Below are 23,631 nucleotides of genomic sequence, written 5' to 3'. Positions count from 1 at the left end.
TGTTAGTAATTTGTTACAAATGTATATTAGAATCAGAAGAATGTAAGTCACATTAGTAAAAAATATATTCCGCAGACTGCGTACAAACATGCACAAAGATTCTACCTTTCCTAAAATTACTTATAATGCAAAAAATAAGTACATTCCCATAAATATCTCCTTTCTGCTGATCATTTTTACTTTTTCTGATCTCTTTTCTAAAGTGAACGGCCAGTTCTCGTTGATGAAACTCCTACTGTAATTTTGCTGTCTGACCTGCCTTTCACCCTGGACACAGGCTCTGGGAACAGACATTATCCAGTTTAATCGGATATTTTCATTTGCACCTTTACTTTTCATAAGCATTACTCAGCCTACATCTTTGACATTGAGAGGGTATAACAGGATATAGAAGGGGAGTTGAAGTATGTGCAAACTGACATACTGGAATGCAAATCTAAATTAAAAGGCTGACTAAACAATTACTAATCAGGGTTACCAATGAATTATAATACCTTCTAATAGGCCCAACACATGATTCTTAATTACCCAGGCTCGATTGTCTTTAAACAGTAAAATTCTCAACAAGCATCCCAGTTTTCTCCCCAGAATTGGACTGGGTGTGAGAGACGAGGAAAGAAATGCTTGCCCAGAGGGTATCATTAAACCATTTGCAAAATATTCTGCGCTGCGATTTTGATACCAAAATATTGCAAATGGAATTCACCAAAACTGAAAGGGTGTGTATGCGTTCAGTATTTACCTGATGCCTGGCTCCTCAAATGATTGTCTTTTAAAAAGCTCAAAATTGAATATTTTGAACCCCACTATAAATTAGGGCGTCCTTTAAATATCTTCCCACACATGCACTAGATGTGCTATTTCAAATTGGTGCCTTATGGAAGTAACCTTCTTATTATCCTCATTGCAGGGAATCTTCAAGCATTCACATTTGCACGTACCTGATGGACGAAGGAGCCAGGCTGGCCATCTTTGACCCCAAGGTAAAGAAGGAGCAGGTCATACACGACTTATCCGCATCCTGCATCTTGGAGGATGATCCTGATCGAGGTAAGGTTTGCCATGCTGAAATGTCAACCCTTCAATCTAACACTCAATGAGCGGGTAAGGATAACAGTACCAAGACTGGGGTCAAACCTCTAAGATGTACTCTAAATCTAAGAAATTACACTTTTACACTGCGAATGCAATAAGATTCAACTCGCCTATCCGCACTGCCGCCTACTGTAGCTGTTTATTCAAAAACAGACAAACATTTTGTGATTTATAAAGATATTGGTGGGCGAATATACATCCATTTTGTTAGCCACGCCAAAATCTTCCTCAGAAGACAGACAATAAACTAATGGCATTCTCTGACTGACATCTTTATCATTGTATTTTGAGTGTGCATTTAACTTTAGACCGGTAGTGCTGTACAAATCAAGATCCTACTATATGAATATTGTTGACGAGTTGTTTCACACTTACTCAGTGCTGTCAATATTGTAACCCCACCCTACGTTCATCCCTCTGTAAAGCCATCATAACATGCAATCTGTCCGGCATTAAAAAGTGGTTTTCTCATAGCATTTTCGATGTACTAAGGATATGGAATTTCACTTGTGACCTGAAGTAATATGTGAATGTCTGTTTAGTTACTATAATTAGCACGTTACATGTGCTGAGTGTACTAATAAATACATTTTCATTAATTTATTACTATAATATAAAGGTAACATTATTTGTTATTACTGCAGTACAGTGTAACTAACTTGGGAAGACAATGCATATGGCTCACAGATTCCAATCTAAAATCAGTTGAAAGAAGAAAAGAACTAGGGCTTTGCACAAATCATATTTATTTTTGATCCAGTTTTACGGCAAGGATTTAATGCCTTGTGCTCTGAAGAACAAGTTACTTTCCTGTGGTAATGCTCTTTATGCTCGATACGCTATCTAACTGCAGATTCCTCACCTTCAGAATATGCGTAGGCACCACACTGGATCTAGAAGATTTTAATAGCGTTGCTCCCGTATGCAGGTAGGTGGCTTTGTGTGGTTCCATTCCCACTTCATTCCACCCTGGAAGGGAGGAACGGAGCTGCATATAAGGGTGACATTGGTGGCTGAAGTAAGTTCCTTTCTTGACTTTGTCTTCCCCTGTGATGCGGAGCCCCACAATAATCTGACAATGCCAGGTGCAAATTCCTACATTGCGACATTTTTTGAGATAGGAAAAAAGACCAGTCCACAGAATGGGGAGATGAGAGGGCGATGAGAATTCTGCTGTTAGATCAAATATCCACCAGAAAGAGCATTACCGAAGGTAAGTAACTTGTTATTTTGATGGATACTTCTAAATTCAGATACCTCATCTGTAGAATCGATACCAAAGCAGTGCCTCCCAAAATGCAAGGAGGTGGAATGGATCAAATCAAAAGTCCTGTAGGACTGAATGAGTGAAATGCCCTTCTTGGCAGATCTGGCTGTCAAGGCAGTAGTGCTTTATGAATGTGTGTACAGATGCCCACGTCACAGCCTGACAGATGTCAAATACAGACACTCTGCGTGCCAGAACAGTGGGAGCATCATTGACTCTTGTGGAATGGATGCTCAACCCCTCAAGAGGCTCCTTCTTGGCCAGCTAGTCTGCAGATCTTGATGCACAAGACTATCCACCTTGACAGAGTCCGTTTCTGCACTGCCTTGCCTTTCTATAATCCAGACATCCCTACAAAGAGCTGATTGCCAACACGATGGTCTTTGGTGCAATCAATGTAGAAACTCTGAGCTCTTTTAGGATTCAGTCAATGGAGTCTCTTTCGAGGGGTGATGCAGAGCAAAGAGTGCTGGAAAAGTGGTGGATTATCTAACATGAAAAGCTGTCACAACTTAGACAAAAAGGCCACCTTACTCCGTGGTCACACTTTGTCTGGAACAAATATGGCATAAGGGGACTGGAGTTCCCAATGGGACAAAGGCCTTGGTACTTTTTGGCATTGAAATAACAGGAGCTCTATGACTCCCTTGACCAAAAGAGCCTGTAGAGCAAGATGAACAAATGCACCACTGAAAGATGTACGGATGTGAGTAAGAGGGGCAGCAGGTGAAAGGGGAATGGCATGGCAGATCCTTTATGGGTGATCTGGAGAACCCACCTGTCTGATGCTATATTTTGCCGCCCCTGGAAGAAGTATCTGATCCTGCCTCCCACTGGATGGTTGTGTGCCACTAAGGCCAAACTAAAGTATCTTGAAGGCGGATGTTGGAGAGAGGTACTGCAAAGTTTTCTTCCTTTGATGGCCTGGGCTTAGTCTGCTTGATCCAGCTCCAAAGCCTGAAAAGACAGGCATTGCTTCTTTCTGGGGTATTCAGCCTTTTGGTGGGCAGTATGCCAATCTCTGGATTATCAGCGAAAGGGGCAAAGCTGGTGAGAATACTGTCTTGCGGTGTAGAAACACCTAGAGAATGTGCCTTTGCCCGGCTTTCTTTAAAGAGATCAAGCACCGAGTCAGCCTTCTCGTAAAACCAGATGAGACCCATCACATGGGATGATCATTAAAAAGGCTTGTATGTCTCCAAAAAAAGCTTGCTGAGAACGCACATGCGGGTGCCAACTGCTCTACCCATGCAATCATTAGTGTCAAGCCCAGAACGGATAATATACTTTGCGGCATCTTGACCATCCTTGATAGTTTTAGCCAAATTGGCCTGAAATTCCTTGGGGGATTTCGGCAAGATCTCTCCAATCATGTCCCATCAAGCATGTGAATATCGTCCCAGCAAGCAGCTGGCACTGACTTACTGGAGAAACAAGGCTTCCCCCTTCCCAAAGGTCTCAAGATATTTCAACTCTCTATCAGGAGTCATGGGGAAAGAACTGGGGTTCACCAAACTGGTGGAAGCTTGAACCACCAAACTCTCTGTGGTACGTTTCTGTGTCAGGGTCACACTGTGCCAGCCTGTGGTGTATGGTAACCTCTCTGTTTTCCGGAGGGCAAGAACAGGCCCCCGACCAGGTGCCCATGAGGGTGTCAGTCAAATCCTCATTAAATGGAAGTAAAGGCTCAGATTAAGTTTGTCCCGGTTGTAGAACCTCTGCTAGAACATTGTTTTTGACTTCCATATTGTGCAATTTCAGGTCCAAAACCTCCACCGCCCGTCTCATCATCACGCCAAAAGTGGCACACAACCCAGTGTCTGGAAAAGTGTCCAAACCTCTAGCATCTTGTAAATCTATACATACATTTTCATCCTCATAATGTCGGTGAAAATACTCCCCCTTATCACTATTTTCATCCCCAAATGCTGGTTGGCTCTGGTCAGAGTCCAAACTGAAAACATGATGGTGTGCTGGGGTCTGGATCTGAGATAGGGGCATAGTTCTGTCTAAATTGAATAGCCCGGGGTTGGGTTCATCAGTATGGTACTGAGACGTGACCTCAGGACAAGATAGATACATCATAGAGTTGGATAGGACAATAGCGATGGAATAGTCTACTGGCAGCGGCGGCGTTGGTGCCAGTGTTAATGTAAAAGGGACCAGAGTGGATTGTGGTGCTCGATTGGAAGTTGTCTCTGGAATCGTAGCAGACCCCGAGGAGGGTTCCAGAGGCATAGACAGTGCGGGGGTGGCCACACCAGTGGTATCCCAACCAGAGGCCTCCGCAGATCCTTGAGGCCAAAGGCACACCAGAGGTAGCCAGAAGGTTGCTGAAAATTCACAAAATGCTGTGCAGACAAATGATGCATGGAGTGCTGAACAAATCAAACATTCACCCCCAGTCAAGAGATCTGGGTTAAATCCATTGTTCTTTTGCTCACCATTCCACCCCAGCTTGGACCCAGCCATATGCAAATAAGTCTTGACCCTGCTCCTCATGGAAACAGTCCAGCCCAAACTGCCAAGGCAGGTCTTCCCTGCACCGGAATCAAGCTTCCTGGGACCGGTTCGGGGTATCACCCCTCATCAGCCAGGCTAGCTTGAATCCAGTGGCACAGCAAGCAAGGGACCCACGTCTGGGCATACCCATTCCACTTAAGGGCTAAAAATGCTGCGCAAACAAATGATGAACGGAATGCTGAACAAATCAAACATTCATCCCCAGTCAAGAGATCTGGGTTAAATTCACGACATGTCCTCTTTGAAGGCCTTAATCTGTTGCAATGCTGCCAATTGATCTGGAAACACGGGATGCATTTGAATCAGTTGAGGATTTGGTTCCTAGGCAGGGGACCGAGAGCAGGCCTGTGAGGCACCAAGATGTCCTTGCGACTTCTTAGGGCGAGAGTGGCAGGACTCTGACAAATCCTCTTGGCTTTTTTGCTCTTCCACTTAGGCTTAGACTTACCGAAAGATTTGGACCACGATGATGACTTATTTTGGGAATGTCTCCAAGAGCAGGAACTGGTCTAGATCCCCAACTTGGAGCACGAGCTGGCTTGAAAGACTTCTTTCAGTATTCTGCGATCTATAGCTTCCCTTCACTGTCCTGGTTCACCTTTGGGTTCATAAGAACGCACTCCTCGCAGGACTTGGAGCTGAACACTGACATTAAACACCAGAGGCAGACCTTGTGGGGATTGATCACAAATATCTCTTTGCGACAGTCCCAACAAGGCTTACACCCAGTTGTTATAAGAAGGGGTTATAGCCCTCACACACTGAAAAAAAGAATTTGTAGAATAAATCCATCAAAGAGAAGAAAAAAGTTGGGAGCGAGCTCTAGATCTGTGTACGGAGGCATGGAAGAAATTAACTGATGTCAATGCACAAGAGGGGCACTTAAATTCAGCTGCATTTGTCACTTCAAGGGCAGAATAAAGTCAGGATGCCACCTATCGGAGTGCAGGAGCAATGCTGTTAAAATATTTCGAATCCAGTCTGACACCTGGTGATATCCTAAAAGTAAAGGAATCTGCAGTTAGAAGTGTCCATCAGAATATGGAATATTGTTGCATAGTTTTTTTCATAAATATTTGCCCATGACATGAACCTCGCAGCATGGTCTTTAAACCATATTTGCAAGTGTGCTGAGTGCAATATGCTTTTCATTACCATTGTTGATGGAGGTGAGGGGGGCTGCATGATTCGATAATCTGCATGTCTGGAATCATAATCCCTCCCACACTCAAAACACATTTTTTTATTACTACCTGTCATGTTCTAATCATTGTTGTATTTTGCAGTCTGTGTTTGTGCTATAACTAGACTCTCAGTAAAATTAATTAGTAATGTGTTTAGACCCTCCATGAAGTTATTCTGTTGCTGATAAAGACTAGCAAGTCTTACCACATAGCCAATTCTAAGTAAACCTCTTGCATTACTTATCCTACTCGATGCCCTTATGGTTTTGATAACTATACTTAAGACCCATACGATGTTGGTGAACGTCCATTAGGCTATTTTCCCATCCATGATCCTACATGATACAATTCCATCAACAATGCTACATGAGGTCCTTATAACATCCACAATTCTACTTGAGGTCTTTATAATTACAATTCTGTATGCATCCAACACATCAACATCCCTACTTGAAGCCTAATAACAACATTCTACATCTATATGTGTGTGTGTGTGTGTGTGTATGTATATATATATATATATATATATATTCACTGAAAAAACCATAGGTTTCACACATGTTATAGTTAGCTGGACATTTCACTCGTGAAAAACCAATGCAATTCCCCCGTTATAGTTAGTTCAGCTAACTATAACTCGCGCCCCTGCAATGCACTGCTGATGACGTCACATATTACATCACTCATGACATGGTCAGTGACATCACTCATGACATCACTGATGACATCTCAAATGACATCACTGATGACATCATCCAGTGAATGTGTATTTTTCGGAAAATTAAATATGTTTTATATATGTATATCTCACGGACGATGGAAGAATAAATGGGTATATAAGTGTCTAAATGGATGATTTGTTTTTGAAAAATTGATTGTATAACTGACTGATTAAGTGTATCTTAGTGAATACATGGCTTACTGAGTAATGTTTAAATATGTAATTATCTTTATCAGTCTCTCACTTTGTGTATAAGTGGCTGCATGGGTTGGTGAGTAGCTACATGGGTGTTTATATAGGTTATTAGTTGTTTTTTTTAGTATCAGTGTGAGTGTGTGTATGGTTCGGTGGGGGGTATTACGTACTGCATAGGTACATGAATGAGTGACTCACTGTTTGTATGTGTTGAAGACAGCATGTCTGCAGGACGGTATGGGTGGATGAGTGTGTACATGAGTGTGTTAGTGAGTGAATGACTGTCTCAATAGTGTCTCTATGAGTAACTACATATGTTTTAAACTAGTAATTGTAACTATTGGTGTATATAACTGAGTATATGTGAGAGTGAGAGATTGAAAGAGTTCCTGTATGAATAAGTATGTGTTTCTATAAGTGATTGTTTAAAAGACTAAGTATGTGTAAGTTCCCGTAGAAGTAAGTGTGGTGGTGTGTGTATAAATGTATATGCAAGTAAATGTATGTTTCTTTCTTTATTTTCATGAGTGACTATGTGTGTCAGTAACTCTGTGGATGAGTGGCATTGTGTAACAGGATGTATAGGTGTATGAGTACATATGATGAGTGAGTACATGTATGAGTGACTGTACAGGACTGTTGGTGAATGAGTGGATGTGTATGTGGATCTTAGAATTACTCAAGAGGTTGTTGTAACTGGTATTGGTATGTCCATTTTTTTGAAAATTTTAGTCTCTATTTTTGAATGTGTGTATCAAAGGTTATATTAGGGTGAGAGGAGGTCTGCCACTCTGTCACAAGGATGATGTCATCAGTGATGTCATTTGAGATGTCATCAGTGATGTCATGAGTGATGTCACTGACCATGTCATGAGTGATGTAATATGTGACGTCATCAGCAGTGCATTGCGGGGGCGCGAGTTATAGTTAGCTGAACTAACTATAACGGGGGAATTTCATTGGTTTTTCACGAGTGAAATGTCCAGCTAACTATAACATGTGTGAAACCTATGGTTTTTTCAGTGAATTTGCAAGGTTTTTTAAATGCTAGTTCCTAACTATAACGTGTGTGAAACCTTTGGTTTTTTCAGTGAATTTGTACGGTTTTTTAAATGCTAATTTTTGTATTATTTAATTAAAAAAAAAATTTTATGTTAAAAATAAAATTCCTATGTATTCATTTATATATTATCTGTATCTTTTTATTTGTTTTTGCTTTTTTAAAAAAATTTCAATTAGGATAAAGTTGAACAGTTTTTTTTATTTTTTGCAATTAATTTTTCTCCACTTTTTTTTTTTTTTATATAAATTCTTGGAGTGCGCGCTCTGAGCGCGCTCCTAGTACAATTTCGTAAGTTTTTTATGAATACCGCTGTACGTTATTTACGTACGCAAATATACGTTATAGCGCGCGCTGGGAGCGCGCACCCAGTACGTATGCGTACGTACGTACGCATGCGTGCGTGCGTCCTACGCGCTCCACGCGGTTTACTTCCGCATACGCTGAAATTACGCGCAATAACGGTTGCGTATACGCGTGTTCAACGTATGCGTGCTACGTACGCGCATATGACGTATGCACGTGCGCTCCTACGCGTTCGCGCATACGTAATCACGAGGTGCGCGCTCGGAGCTTGCACAGTGCGCGCACCTCGGGTATATGCATAATAAAACAGCACTTCTTATTGGTTATCATTACTTTCAGTTTCTGATTGTTTCAACACCACACCCAATCCCCTCATGGCAAGTCATGTGATCAAGAATCATCACTTTTGATTGGTTTGAAGTACTTTCAGTTCCAGATTCTTCCCAAACCACACCTACTCCCCTCATTATTAGTTCTGATTCCTTTGGAGAAGGAGCTATTCTGTTGTTGAGAGACAATGGCTGAACAGCAACCATCTTCAGACAGTGACCAGGACACTCTTGAGAGGCAGAGGAACAGGAAGCAGAAAGACAGCTTTATATGGCAGTTTTTCACTTTTCCAGAGGGACAAAAAAAGGTAAATGCACCTAAAGTTACATGTGTACTTTGTCAAAAAGTCTTGTCACGTGGGAATCCTAACAAGAAATATTCTTTTAGCATTCACACTATGTTGAGGCATGTTGACAAAATGCATCCAGTGACTTTTCGTTGAGCTTCTGGAGCAAACCCTCCACCTGCTCTACCGACGACATCTGCAGCAGCTCAGCCGAGCACATCTTCGGCAGCTCAGCCGAGCACTTCTTCTGCAGTGGTGCCTTTGCCTTCTTCCACACCTCGTTTTGGACCACCTTGTTTTGCTAGGTTGTCCACACGCTGCACTGATTGCGGTAAACTTATTTCTGTGTGTGAGACCAGTCTTGATCTCATTCAGAGAAAATTTGATGCCCATGAGTGCAGTAGGCCATAGATGTTTTTTCTTTTTTTTCGTTTTTCTTTTCCTGTTTCCCTCCATTAACTCAAGGGCTCTTTTAAGAGCCACTTATAAACTAAACCCCCCCAAAAATTTTTTGAGGGATTTTTTTTTTTTTTTAATTTAATGTACAAAAAGAGGTGAAGAAATGGAAGCATGAAAAGGGAGGATTGAGTAATACTAATATTTTTCACTTATTTTTAAAAAAAAATAAAAAAATTCTAAAAAAATTTTTTTTAAAGTATTTTGCAAGGGAACAGATTTTTTTTTTTTTTTTCTTTCCAGTTCTGCAAAAAAAGAAAAAAAGTATTAATATTCAATCATACATTACAAAAAGCATTACATGTTTTTACATATTTTACTAAGCAATTTTTTGCCCTTTTTTTGCTGTTTTCAGAAGTTTTATTTTTCACTTAAAATAGTGAAATAATTGTATTCATCATTTAACAGCGGGCAAAAAAAAAACAATCTGAAAGATTGCTTAAAAAAAGCCCTAAAACTTTCCTCACTAAAATATACCTTGTTAGAAATATTACATATATATTACAAGTACTTCTCTAGATGAATAAAAAATTTCTAGACAAACCGTCTTTAAACCTTGTCGCAAAAGCACACATGCCAAAATAATTTCTGTCAAAGGAGTCCACAATTGTTTTTATTACTTTTCCTTTAGGCTAAATAGTAATTTCAAAATCCTTTTTAAGTGATATCTTCAATTATAATCCTTTAAAATTACAAAAAATGATTTCTTCAGATGCAGTTTTTAGTTTTCAAAATTTAGGTTTCAGAAAAATTAAGTAAGAATTGGGTAAATCATAAGGCAAACGTTGCTTGAAAATCAATTGGGAATCATTACACAGTGTCCAGCCTTTTTCACATTTAAGATAAACTGTGTAATGCCCAGAAGTTACAGTAGGTCCTTCATGAAAAATTATTGCAACTGTAACAAAAGTTTTTCCAGAAATTGATAATTGCTGTCCTGTAAACTTCTTTATTAAAGTGTCCAATTTTGAACCATCAGCTCTACAACGTTGCATCATTAAAATTACATACTGACCATATTTCTGTAAAAATAATGTAGAAAACATGTCTGATTTACATTCAGAACATTCCATGTTGTGATTGGCATCTTTAACTAATTTACTAAAAGTCACTGATTTACTTTGTGGTAATGGTAAAAATATGAACCTTTCTGAATTCAACATTACTACTACATGTGTTCATACAGTTTTCACAGCAATGTTCCCATTTGTAAGAGACACCAAATAAGTTTTCTACTTCTACTCCTTCATCTTCTAGTACACTCAAAATATATATTAAGAATTCCTGAGCATCTTGCTGGACATTTTCTTTAAACTGTGTAGAACCACAACATACATCTAAAAGATTTCTAACATCAGTAGCACTTTCTATTTCAGTTTTATCATTACTCAGCTTCTCATAAAGGAGACTCAGCAGAGAACACAATCTTTTTCCATGATTTACTATTATCTGTTCTAGCAACTTTTCAAGATAAAATACAACATTCAGCACTACATTTGCATAGCAGTTGACACCAGAGCTATTTTCAAAATGGCAACCAACAACCTCTTCAACACTGTCCTTTTTCTTTTTCCTTGCTATCACATCACTGTCCTTTTTTTTTTGTTCTGTTCATCCACATTACAGATATTCTCAAATCTCCTTTTCCGACAAACAACATGTTTTTCAATCACAGGATACTGACCTAAATGAGGAGCATAGGTTCTTCTTAATCTGTTATACTCCTTTACACAGTTTGTATCAGCACTAACTTTTGAGTCATCAAAGTCTATCATAAATAAACCAGATAATGTTTTCACTCGTGACAAAGCAACATATGCCATACCTTCTTTGAACACAGTAGAACCAATGTTTACAAAAGCACTATCTACAGTCAATCCTTGAGACTTGTGAATAGTTACAGCATATGCTAGAGAAAACGGAAACTGCTTCCTACGTACATATAAGTCTTTCACAAGCATGAAACGAACTGAACAACGACAAATGTCTTTAACTTCTTCTATCTGATCAAATTTTATTTTTAAACATTCAATTCCTTCTTTTTTCTGGTAATTAATAAAACCCACAACTCTTCCCATAGCTCCATTCACTAAACCTTTTTCTACATCCAAATTTCTCCTTAAAATCACTCGACAATTCATGCAAACATATAGATTTTTTTCTAATCCAGCTGTTTTGGAAATATTCTTCTCTAGTGAATCCAATTTATTTTTCAGTTTGCCTGTTAATGTAAAAGTAATTCTTTCATGCTGAATTTTGTCCTCTGCTTCCATTTTTTTAATGTTTTCCTTTTCCAATTTCAAAAGTTCCTCATTGAATATTGAGCACTCACGTAGTGTTGGCATTAAGCAGATTACAGTATTTTTTTCTGCAATGTTCTGGTATATTTTCTCTGCAACTATTTCTTCATTTGGAAATAAGTTATGTAGCAACCGACGCTGTAATGCTTTTCTGCCAACTTCTGTGAGTAGTCCAATTCTGATATCTTTCAGAATACTTGCATAATCTTCGTCGTTTGCTTGTCTCATATTGGTAGTGAGTTCTTTGTACTCAAAGAACGACCAAATATTCGCATTACCAATGCTTCCTAATGACTTCTTCGTGTCTTCATGTGTCACAGTATTAAACACTGGTTGTCCTTTAACTGGAGTGAGCTGCAGAAGATCCCCAAAAACTATGATGTGTTTTCCTCCAAATAACACGTCATAGTCTCTCTTAAGAATTTGTTGCATTCTTAAATGCACAAAGGCAAGCATTAAATTTGAAACCATGCTCACCTCATCAATAATGAGAACTTGCATCTTCTTCAACACTCTTGAAACTTCGAGGCATGCTTCTCCAGTTAGCTTGTGGTATTCTATTTTGTTCTCATGCTCCACTGGTAACATTAGCAAGCGATGTAAGGTAATTCCTTTTATGTTATAGGCTGCTAACCCAGTTGGAGCAGTTACCACACAAGACACATTTGAAGCTGTTTTTTGCTGTAGGTAGCTTCTGATGACTTTTATTAAGAAACTTTTACCAGTTCCAGCTTGTCCACTCACATACATCCTGATTGGTTCAAATGATGTGCATGAGCACTCTTTCTTTTCATGTAGTAATCCATGATCAATTTTTTTGATGACTTCTTCATAAATTTCTTTTTGTTCTTCATTCAGTTGTTCCAGATTTAGTAAGTCGATTGAATCTTCCTGTGCTTGATTCATAGCCGTTTCTACTTCAGTCATGGCTACTGCAGCTTCATTTTCTATGATTGGTTGTCCTAGGGGATCTTGACTAAGTGTTCCTGAACTTTGGCTGTCTTGAGAACTGCCTCTAGCTCCTTCAGCTGCAATTTTTGCTTCCTGTTCATTTTCTTCATTTAACATTTGGACATAAGTTGTGAAAGTACTGCATTCTATACTGTCTTTGCTAGCATTAAAAGAATCTTCATAGCTTTGAAATTCTCCCAGTAGTTCGTCCTCTGAACGCCATGGTTTAAACAGCTGTAAAAGAGCCAAGTAGTAAAATTCCTTTTTGTCAGTAGTTTCGCAACTGAGCTTCCTGTGATTTATCAAACTTCCTTTTATTTGCTTCACCAAACATCCTTCCTCACCAATGACTTTATATTTTCCATTGTTGATGTCTTCTGTGGATTTCCGTGAATAAATGTAGTTCTGCAGCACTTCATAGAGACACATGTTCTCAAGATGATGACTTCTCTTTGGGTAATATGTGTCCAACATGTTTGATTTCAAAATATCTGTACTTTCTGGGTCATTCTCGGCCAAATATTCAATTTCTACAACAGATTTCAGTACCCGATTTCTCATTCCTGCATGGTCTAAGCTTACCCAAATTATTCTTCTGGATTTCGAGTAAAGACTTGCAGATAATAACCTATCTGAGCATTCGTAGGATCCAATTTCTCGATGCGATAACATCTTTAAACTGAAACTGTACAGCTTCTTACTGACAGTCTTCTCGTGAGAAATCTCTTCCCACATTTCCTTCAATTCTGTTTTCTCAGATTTAGTGATGTAAGATGTCACATACCGAGCAACAGCAATAGAATTGTCTGCCACATACTGAATATCCATGTTAGCATTCCACATGGATAAAATGACTGGGTTGAAGTCATTTATACATTTTGACTCTTCATTTCTTTTTAGGTTGTAGGTATTTTTGGGAGATTTTCTGGTTATAGTATGTCGCACAGCTGACATAAAACTGTTGACTCTTCCTTTTGAAAGAACAGGTCTAGGAAATCCAAATCGACACTTTGTGTAGAATTTATCTTTCGTCTTGTACTTCCGTCGACAGTATTTTCCACACCGATGACTTTGGAAATGTAAAACTTGCTCTTTTAACTTTTTCTCTTATGTGCTTTTAGGTATAGCACATGTTGCATATTCTTCAATGAAAGATAACACTGCTTCATCAGTATCTGTTCCAAACTTTGGGGCATCCTTGATCCACAACAGCATATGAATATGAGAAGCACCTCTTGCCTGGTACTCTTTTCTCCAACAGAAATCCACTACTTCTCCAAGAGGTGGATTTTTTTAATTGCAGATGAAGGACATCATAGCCTCAAATCTATGATTGAAATATCTGCAAACATTAACTGGATCCAATGAGCACAGTTCTCCAGCTGTCTTGTATTCAATGTTTTTATTGTTTGAATTTGCCGCTCTTAGAAAATCCAGTAAATCATCCCAAGCGTACTCGGCACAGCTTAGGGTTAGAAACCATGTAGGAGTTCCTAAATTCCGTAACATGCATTTTAATTCACCATGGCGTCGGTACCAATATTCATTTGTCCCACGCTGACAAGCCATCAGATTGATCAGTTGTGTTTCCAAATGATCATCTCGGTGCTGCACTTTCTCCATAAAATCCTTAGCAGACACATTTTGTAAATGTACTCCACTTTTTAAAATGTGATTTACTGCATAAGATAATGCAGACAAGTCGCTTTCAAATAAAAGATGGAACAAATAAGGAATACTTTGACGAAATCTTGGATCTTCTGCATATAGTCTTGTAGTCCGATACTCAGAAGCTGGAATCTGTTCTGGACGTTCATCGTATCGTCCTCCTTTTCCTGTAGGAAACAGCTGGGGAAAACATCGAGCTTCCAAGCTCTCCTCCCATACACTCACGGGAGTTCCTTTTGCTTTCTTCATCTGAAACAGATCAATAGTGTCTCCCATAACTTCTTTTGAATGAAGAGGATGTATGCTAAAATGTTCATAAATTTCTTCTTCCTTTGACTTGTCCACTTTTTCAATTTGACCAGTTGGTGTTTCTGTGTCTTCTTGTAAATCTTCTTCTTCTTCTTCTATATAAATTGATTCATACCATTTATTATTTTTTTTCAAATATAAATTTGCTCTTTGTGCTTTCCGCACATCTACCAGCTCCTGCCAAATCTTCTTATTCTTTGTAGGTACACCATTAACCAGAATTACTAATGGTTCAGTTTCCAAAGTATCTGCATCAATAGTTTCCATATTTTTTTCAAATCCAAGGGCAAATACACCACTCTTCCTTTTAAACCTCTCAGTAAATCAGAAGGAGGTAATTTACCAGTTTTGGGCTCCATACGTACTATGGTCTGGAACGGATGAACACATTGAATGAGTATAGACTCATATGTATTTAATTCAGAAAGTTCGGCAGGAATAGCATCCAATTCTAAAATATTATGTACAGCTCTGGTCGGCATTCTATTTTCTTCTAACTTATTATAACAGTATTTACAAATACGCTGATCTTCACCCAATTCAAAACAATTTTCAAGAAATATATATGTTGCAAAATCCTTCCACTTATAATTATCTTCATTTTCACTTTTTTATACAGATCAACATTCCTTGTTTGAATTTTATAATGACTTCTGCGGCAACAAATACAAGTAATATTTGGTCTTTCATTAGAGGTGATAGTAAATTTTGTCATTTCATCCTCAAAATTTTTAGTAATAATGAGTTCTTCATTCTGTTCCTCATTTTCCTCATTTACTGTGTCCTTTTCTGCACTTTCTTGTTCTGGACCAAAGTAACAAAACTGAATCTCATCATTAACCTTCACTACATCTGATACAGATCCACGTAACAGAGCATTATTCAACTCATTCAACTTTACTGCTGGACTTTTAGCAAAATACAATGTTCTCACAAACTTTCTCATTTCAGTATGATGAACAGCCAGCATCCTAAAATGATGAAAAACACTTTTACACACTTTTCTAGATAGACAAGCCAGAGAATGTCCCTGCAAACCAGTATTTTCTCTCACTCTGCATGGATCTAGTGTTTGAAGCACCTTCATCTTCTGTTTTACACTCTTTTTACTATATTCTCTTAGAAAGTCACGTAGATTCCTGACGCACAGTACAAATACTACTACAGTTCCAAGTGTACACTGGGGCTTTTGGACGTCTCCCCATAGCCTCAGCAGCCATTACTTCTTCCTCATTTCTTGGGACCATTTTCTCTTTTTGCATCACACAACCATCCTTAACTTCATATGCTCTACCATTGGTGTCAACTGCATGCAACAAACTATTACTTTGAAGATAACTCTCTTCATTAAAAAATGGTTCAGTACTTGAACTGTGTTTCCATTCTCCCAAGAACACTTTACAAAAGTTACTTTTTTTCACTTCTCTTTTCCTTTTGCTTTGTGACTTCATTGCATTCACTAATTTATTTAATCTACGCATCCTATTCAAAATTAGAATAAAAAGTTTTCTTTTTATTTCCAAAGCCTTACTTACAATATTTTCTATAATTTTTTTTTCTTAATAAATTTGGTTTTTTTCTTATATTTTTTCACATCCTTTAGCAAATTTAACATCACTCTTCTATGAAACATTTTTCGACGAATGTTTTTAAAATCTAATTTTCGTGTTAAATCAGTTTGACATACTTCTGATTGTACATTAGCTTTTTTTTTTGCTGTTGACTGTGTTGTTGCTTTGTACATAAAACTCTCTTTGTTTTACAGTTATTTTTGCCATTTTTTTGTTTTTGGAAAATCTTTTTTAAGAAATCTCTGCTCTGCTTACCAGTAGACTTTTTCTTTTTGCCATCACCAGCTTCTCCTGCTATTTTCTTTTCCCAGTTTTGTCCAGATATACTTGTTGTTGCTTTTCTTTCCTCTTTCTTGTCCTTAAAGGCATTTTTGTTTTTCACTGTTGCTCAGCAATACCTGCAAGGAACTAAAAAAAATTCCTTTTTGTAATTATAATTCATTAAAATATTTTTTTTTACTTTTCATTTATTTCAAATGTTTTTCCATGTGTCTCTCATTTGTGATTTACTAATTTGTGCACAGTGCTAACCACCACAGTTGAAAAAAACCAAGCTGCCCCTTTCCTGCAAGTGCATTTTTTTAACAGAACAACTGCAACACAAATTTGAGTTTAGAAAACAGGCTGCCCCTTTCCTGGGACTGCATTTCTTACTGAACAACATCTTCACAAATTAAATCTCTGCCCACAATTCCTGTGCGCACACAGACTCATACTATGTTTTTTGGAACAAAACAGTGTCCCTGAATAGTACCAAATTACTGTTACTGCCTGACACATTTCCCATATCATTTACAGAAGCAGAAAACAGCACATGTCCTAACAGCTCCTTAACACCATGACCATGTGTTACAGGGTGAGTGATTAGACTAGATCAATTTAAATGAGGCCTTGGTGACGTTCAATGTGTTTGCATTACACATTGCTATCTGAAACAGCACACAGAGCTGAGTACTACACATGAGAGTGTTGGAGAAGCTGCTGCGTGTGTGCCAAGAGTGTGTTTCTGAAGACTGTGTATTGTCTGGTGCAAGACAGATGAGCAAAGAGACTTCCAGAACTGCATGAAGACTGCAGGGATGTATGTAACAGTGCATGTGTGCTAAGGGATAATTTGTGTAAACACAACAGGCTGCCCCTTTCCTGGGACTGCATTTCTTACTGAACAACATCTTCACAAATTAAATCTCTGCCCACAATTCCTGTGCGCACACAGACTCATGCCATCATTTTACACACATAACACAGGCTGCCCCTTTCCTGGGACTGCATTTCTTACTGAACAACAACTTCATAAATTAAATCTCTGGCCACAATTCCTGTGTGCACACAGAGTCATGCCATCATTTTAGGCACATAACACAGGCTGCCCCTTTCCTGGGACTGCATTTCTTACTGAACAACATCTTCACAAATTAAATCTCTGCCCACAATTCCTGTGCGCACACAGACTCATGCCATCATTTTATGCACATAACACAGGCTGCCCCTTTCCTAGGACTGCATTTCTTACTGAACAACAAATTCATAAATTAAATCTCTGCCCACAATTCCTGTGTGCACACAGACTCATGTCATCCTTTTTCGCACATAACACAGGCTGCCCCTTTCCTGGGACTGCATTTCTTACTGAACAACATCTTCACAAATTAAATCTCTGCCCACAATTCCTGTGTGCACACAGACTCATGCCATCATTTTAGGCACATAACACAGGCTGCCCCTTTCCTGGGACTGCATTTCTTACTGAACAACATCTTCACAAATTAAATCTCAGACAACAATTCCTGTGCACACACAGACTCATGCTATGTTTTTTGGAACAAAACAGTGTCCCTGAATAGTACCAAATTACTGTTACTGCCTGACACATTTCCCATATCATTTACAGAAGCAGAAAACAGCACATGTCCTAACAGCTCCTTAACACCATGACCATGTGTTACAGGGTGAGTGATTAGACTAGATCAATTTAAATGAGGCCTTGGTGACGTTGAATGTGTTTGCATTACACATTGCTATCTGAAACAGCACACAGAGCTGAGTACTACACATGAGAGTGTTGGAGAAGCTGCTGCGTGTGTGCCAAGAGTGTGTTTCTGAAGACTGTGTATTGTCTGGTGCAAGACAGATGAGCAAAGAGACTTCCAGAACTGCATGAAGACTGCAGGGATGTATGTAACAGTGCATGTGTGCTAAGGGATAATTTGTGTAAACACAACAGGCTGCCCCTTTCCTGGGACTGCATTCCTTACTGAACAACATCTTCACAAATTAAATCTCTGCCCACAATTCCTGTACGCACACAGACTCATGCCATCATTTTACGCACATAACACAGGCTGCCCCTTTCCTGGGACTGCATTTCTTACTGAACAACATCTTCACAAATTAAATCTCTGCCCACAATTCCTGTGTGCACACAGACTCATGCTGTGTTGGTAGGCACAAAACACAGGCTGCCCCTTTCCTGGGTTATCAATTCTTACAGAACTAATGTTTTTTTCAAATGTACTGCCATTTTCCTCTCTTTTCTTTCAAAGTGATTTCTGCTAAATGCTAACCATCACAATTAAAAACAAGCTGTCGGAGGAGGAGCCTAGCGCGCATCCAAGATGGTCGCGTGAGCACAGGGCTCCCCGGACCCTCGCTGCTCCTCGGAATTTATCCTGACAATATCCTGATTTGGTTTATGGAATCTGGGAGATGACGACCGGCTGAGCACGTATCTCCTTTCAGAAATTTAATCGGACCCGGGAATCCTGAGTTATCGTTGTTTGAACTTTTGGGACCCACCCGACGGAGGTGCCCGGGGCGAAGGTGAGCCGTGGGGCCGTGTCGCAGTTGAACAACAACGGCTGCGGCGCGGTGCCAGGGGCCGCTCGGCCACTTTCGGTTTCACTTTCAGACCTCAGGGGGCTGGCCGGTGGAGCGATTGAGGTGGCGGGGTGTTTCCCTGACCTCTGCACAAGCTTTGTCACCACCTGCCACTAGAGTGCCTATCGCCTTGGGTCCCCCCGCACCGTCGTACTGTGGCCTCGGGTGAGGCGCTGGTTTCTAGGGCCGGTATCCCAACTACTTTTGTCCGGCGGTCCCCCTCGGAGTCCGTGGCCTCATGGGGGGCAAGGGGGGCCCCGAGGGGCGCAAGACTAAATCCTCCCTGCGTGGAGGATCGGTCCAGACCAACAACATGGACCGCTATACTCAGGGCAGAGGCTCTCCTGGCACGGCCGGTCCCCCCTCAGACGTCGCCGGTGGTGGCACATCCGTCTCTTCGGAACTTTCCCTACAGGACATCATGGGCGCCATTGATGGCATCAGGGAGACCATCGCCACGCAATACGAGGCCCTGGCCCGCAAGATTGATACGGTGGCGATTGATGTCACCTTAATACGGGCGGACCTCTCCAAAACAAACGAGAGGGTTCAAACTCTCGATGCGCGGACCTCCACCCTGGGTGCGGATGTGGCGGACCTGCAGGCCGCGCTCGGCGACATCAAGGTGGTCAATGAGCAGATGGCCCGGCGGCTGGAGGACTTCGAGGGACGGGCCCGACGCAACAACATCCGTGTCATCGGCGTACCGGAGTCCTCCGACGACCGCCCGGTTGACCTCCTGGTCGAGGAACTCATCCTCCAACAGCTGACCCCTGCGGGCTTGAGTAAATTTTTTGCCGTTGAACGGGCTCATCGAGTTCCGGGTGGGCGGCCACGGCCGGGGGCCCCCCCGAGGCCTATCGTGGCCAAACTGTTTTACTACAGAGACCGGGATGCGATTCTGCAGGCCTCGCGGGTCCATGGCCCGGTTCGATACGAGAACTCATCCATTAACTTTTATCCGGACTTTACTCAACTGGTCCAGAAACAGCGGATGGGATTCCAGGGGGTGAAACGTCGTCTTCGTGAGCTGGGCCTAAAGTACTCTATGCTCTACCCTGCCAAACTCCGAGTGGAACATGAGGACCGGACTGCCTTCTTTGACACTCCTGTGGCCGTGAGTGACTGGTTGGACTCGCTGCCGGGCAGAGGTGGCCGTCCCTCTGCGGGTGCCAACGGTGACGGGTCCCCTTTGGAGTGACTCTTGGTCCTTGATTTTGCCACTTTGCACTGCTCAGCTGGGTTGTACTTCTTTGGTTCAGTGTGTTTTGCTAGTACCTGTATGGGGGGCGGGCGGGGACGGGTCCCTCTCCTCCTCCGGGGTCTTTTTGTAGACTGGGGTTAGTTGGGCGACAGGCACACTGCAATTTGGGGGGATTTTTTGGCCCGCAGGGGTGCAGGGTGGGGGGAGTTGGGTGTTGGGGGGGGTGGGGGGGAAGGAGGGGTTGTTTTGTAATGTGGTTTTTGTTTGCAGGGCGAGGTATTGATTTTCTGCCACCTTTGGGACTTGTGCTGCTTGCGGGGGGACCTCTGAGCTATTGGAGGGGATGGGGGGGGACGGGTTGAAGCTGATGTCATGGAACGTCAATGGGTTGGGGGACCGTATCAAACGGGGTGTAGTTCTGCAGTATTTGCGTCGTCTGACTCCTGATGTGGTGTTTATCCAGGAGACGCATTTGGTTGGCAATGTCTGCCATGCAATGAACAGGGGGGGATACCGCCTCGTGGCTCACTCTGGTTTCACAACTGGCTCCAGGGGGGTGGGCATTCTCCTGCGATCCTCACTTCCGTTGGAGATCACGAGGGTGGTCTCAGATGACAGAGGGCGTTATGTTTGTCTGACTGGGAGGTGGGAGGGGCATCCCCTTGCCCTGGTCTCAATTTACGTCCCACCGGGCCTCCAGAACTCCACCTTCGCGGACTTGGGTCGAATGCTGCTTGAACTTCCGGATGGCCTTTTGCTTATGGGCGGGGATTTTAACTCGGTGGTTTCGGGAGACCTGGATCGTCACCCACCCAGGGCCCTCCCCGCTGCCCAGGCTTGGCTAGGCGGTCTGTTGGAGACCTTCGGCCTGGTGGATAGTTGGCGATTAATGCATCCGACCCAATGTCAATACACCTTTCACTCTGGGGCACATGGGAGTCTTTCTAGGTTAGACTATTTCCTTATGCCCGCGGCGCAAACGGGTCGAATTCGAGAGGTCAGGCACCTGGCGAGGGGTATCTCCGATCATTCCCCGCTGTGGCTTCTCTTTGACACCGAGTCGCGGTCTGCAGGGCGGATCGCTCCCATTAACCCGTGGTACCTGCGAGACCCCACGACCCGCGAGAGTCTGGTTAAGGCTATGGACCAATACTTTCTTGAAAACGAGGGGTCTGTGTTGTCTGCAATGTCCATGTGGGAAGCCTTTAAAACCGTAATCCGCGGACACGCCCTCTCCCGGATAGTAGTGGCCAAGAAGCTCAGGAGTGAGGCGGTGGTGAAGCTGGAGACTGACATCTCGGGGCTGGAGTCGGCCTTGGAGGAGGGTGTCACTCCGGACGGGCTCCATGCCCTCAGCCTGAAACAGTTTGAATACAGATCTCTTGTCACCGATGCTGCCAAAACTATGTATAGGGAGCAGCAGGGTCGGTTGTATGATGCCGGGGACAAGGCGGGAAAGCTGATTGCGTGGCTGGACAAGAAGGAGAGAGTGAATCGTGTGGTCCCGGAGTTGCGTGTCTCGGATGGAGTGTGTGTGACTGAGCCTGGTGAGATTGTGGAATGTTTTGCCGACCACCTCCGGACTGTGTACTCCCCGGTGACTGATAGGGATGAGGAAGATTCTCGCCTTCTCCTGAGGGACATTGCTTTGCCTGGCCTTTCTGCCGAGGACCGTGAGCAGCTGGACGCTCCCTTGTCGGTGGATGAGATCGCGACTGCGATTCGGTCCCTTCGCTCGGGCAAGGCCATGGGTCCCAACGGTCTACCTATCGAATTATATAAGTTGCGCCCGGATAAACTAGCTCCCTTCCTCAGTCGTATGTTTCAGGAGTCCCTCGAGGCCGGTTCCCTTCCGGTCGACCAGCGACTGGCCACGATAGTCGTGATCCCCAAGGAAGGTAAGCCACGGGACCGCTGTGCCTCTTACAGGCCTATCTCACTGCTAAATGCAGAGCCTAAAATCCTGGCTAAAGTCCTTGCCAATCGCTTGTTGAGCGTTATCTGCGATCTGATTCATCCTGATCAATGCGGCTTCAACCCACATCGCAACACCGCCCTCAACTTGCGGCGACTCCATGGCGCCCTCGCCAGGGCAGAGTACCTCTCCGAACCGGCCGTGCTGGTTTCTTTAGATGCCACGATGGCCTTTGACACCATCGAGTGGCCATTCCTCTGGGCTGTCATGACCAAATTCGGCTTTGGGGAGGGATTTCTTGGCTGGGTGAAGCTTCTCTACACGGGACCCATGGCTCAGGTGGTGGTTAATGGGCGGGTCTCTCGGCCCTTCGCTCTCGGTAGGGGTACGAGGCAGGGGTGCCCGTTGTCCCCTCTGCTCTTTGCTCTCGCCCTGGAGCCACTCGCCGCTTGGCTCCGCTGGGAGCCCTCGATCAGGGGGATCCGGTGGGCCCCGGGCTTTGAGGATCGGGTCTCGTTATATGCTGACGATATCCTCCTGTATCTTACCTCGCCGCGGCAGTCGCTTAACGTTCTTTTCGACGTTCTGACTTCCTACGGGAGAAATTCGGGTCTCACGATTAACTGGTCTAAATCCTGTGTCTATCCTATCTCCGGTGGCCCCCCTCTCCTGCCGCCTCGGCTTCCGATCCAAATATCTCTGTCCGGCTTTAAATACCTGGGGATACACATCTCGCTGGACCCGGTAGCTCGCTATGAGCACAATCTCCTGCTTCCACTTCGGCGTTTGAGGGAAGACACGGCTCGGTGGGGTAGGCTGCCCCTGTCCCCACTGGGTCGGGCCGCATTGTTTAAAATGATGTCCCTTCCCAGGTTCCTCTATGCACTTCAGAACTCCTTCGACATCATTCCAGTGGCCTACTTTCGGGAAGTAGAGAGCCTGCAGAGGAGACTGGTGTGGGACGGACGGGCGCGTATCGCCCTGGCCAAACTCACTCTCCCCTGGTACGACGGGGGCATCGCGCTTCCCGACATTCGCAGGTATTATTGGGCCTCACAGCTATCAGCCATTAACCATGCCACGTATGCGCCTGGCTTGAACCCGGCGTATGAGATGGATAAATTCCTGCTTCCCGGCGGTAACTATAACAGGGCGCTTTACTCCCGCTCGGCTGGACGGACCCTGACGGGCCCCACTAAGATCGCGGTACGGATTTGGAAGGCGGCCAATGTAGCCATGGGCTGGAGTGAGCGACTGACATGCGCTACTCCTTTATTTGCCTCCGACCGACTGGGAAGCCTCTGGACAACGAAGGGGTTTGACCGTTGGGACACGATTGGCATCAGTAGAGTGGGAGACTTATGGATGAAGGGCGCGGTTAAGACCTTCGCGGCGCTCCAGAGCGAATACGAA

General features: G+C 42.8%; 1 protein-coding gene across 1 annotated transcript in view; it reads left to right on the top strand.

The window, feature by feature from the left end:
• LOC146810772 (UDP-glucose 6-dehydrogenase-like) overlaps positions 1–23,631 on the top strand; it is a 94,040-nt gene that overhangs the window by 46,390 nt on the left and 24,019 nt on the right. The window contains exon 9 of the mRNA XM_085617804.1: positions 911–1,050. Coding sequence (XP_085473930.1) covers positions 911–1,050 — 140 coding nt within the window. The remainder of the gene's footprint in view (positions 1–910; positions 1,051–23,631) is intronic.

Source organism: Triturus cristatus, chromosome 7, assembly GCF_964204655.1.
Source record: "Triturus cristatus chromosome 7, aTriCri1.1, whole genome shotgun sequence".
NCBI classification, from domain to species: domain Eukaryota; kingdom Metazoa; phylum Chordata; class Amphibia; order Caudata; family Salamandridae; genus Triturus; species Triturus cristatus.
The sequence above is the reverse complement of the archived record's forward strand: the minus strand, read 5'-3'. Positions and strand labels throughout refer to the sequence as shown.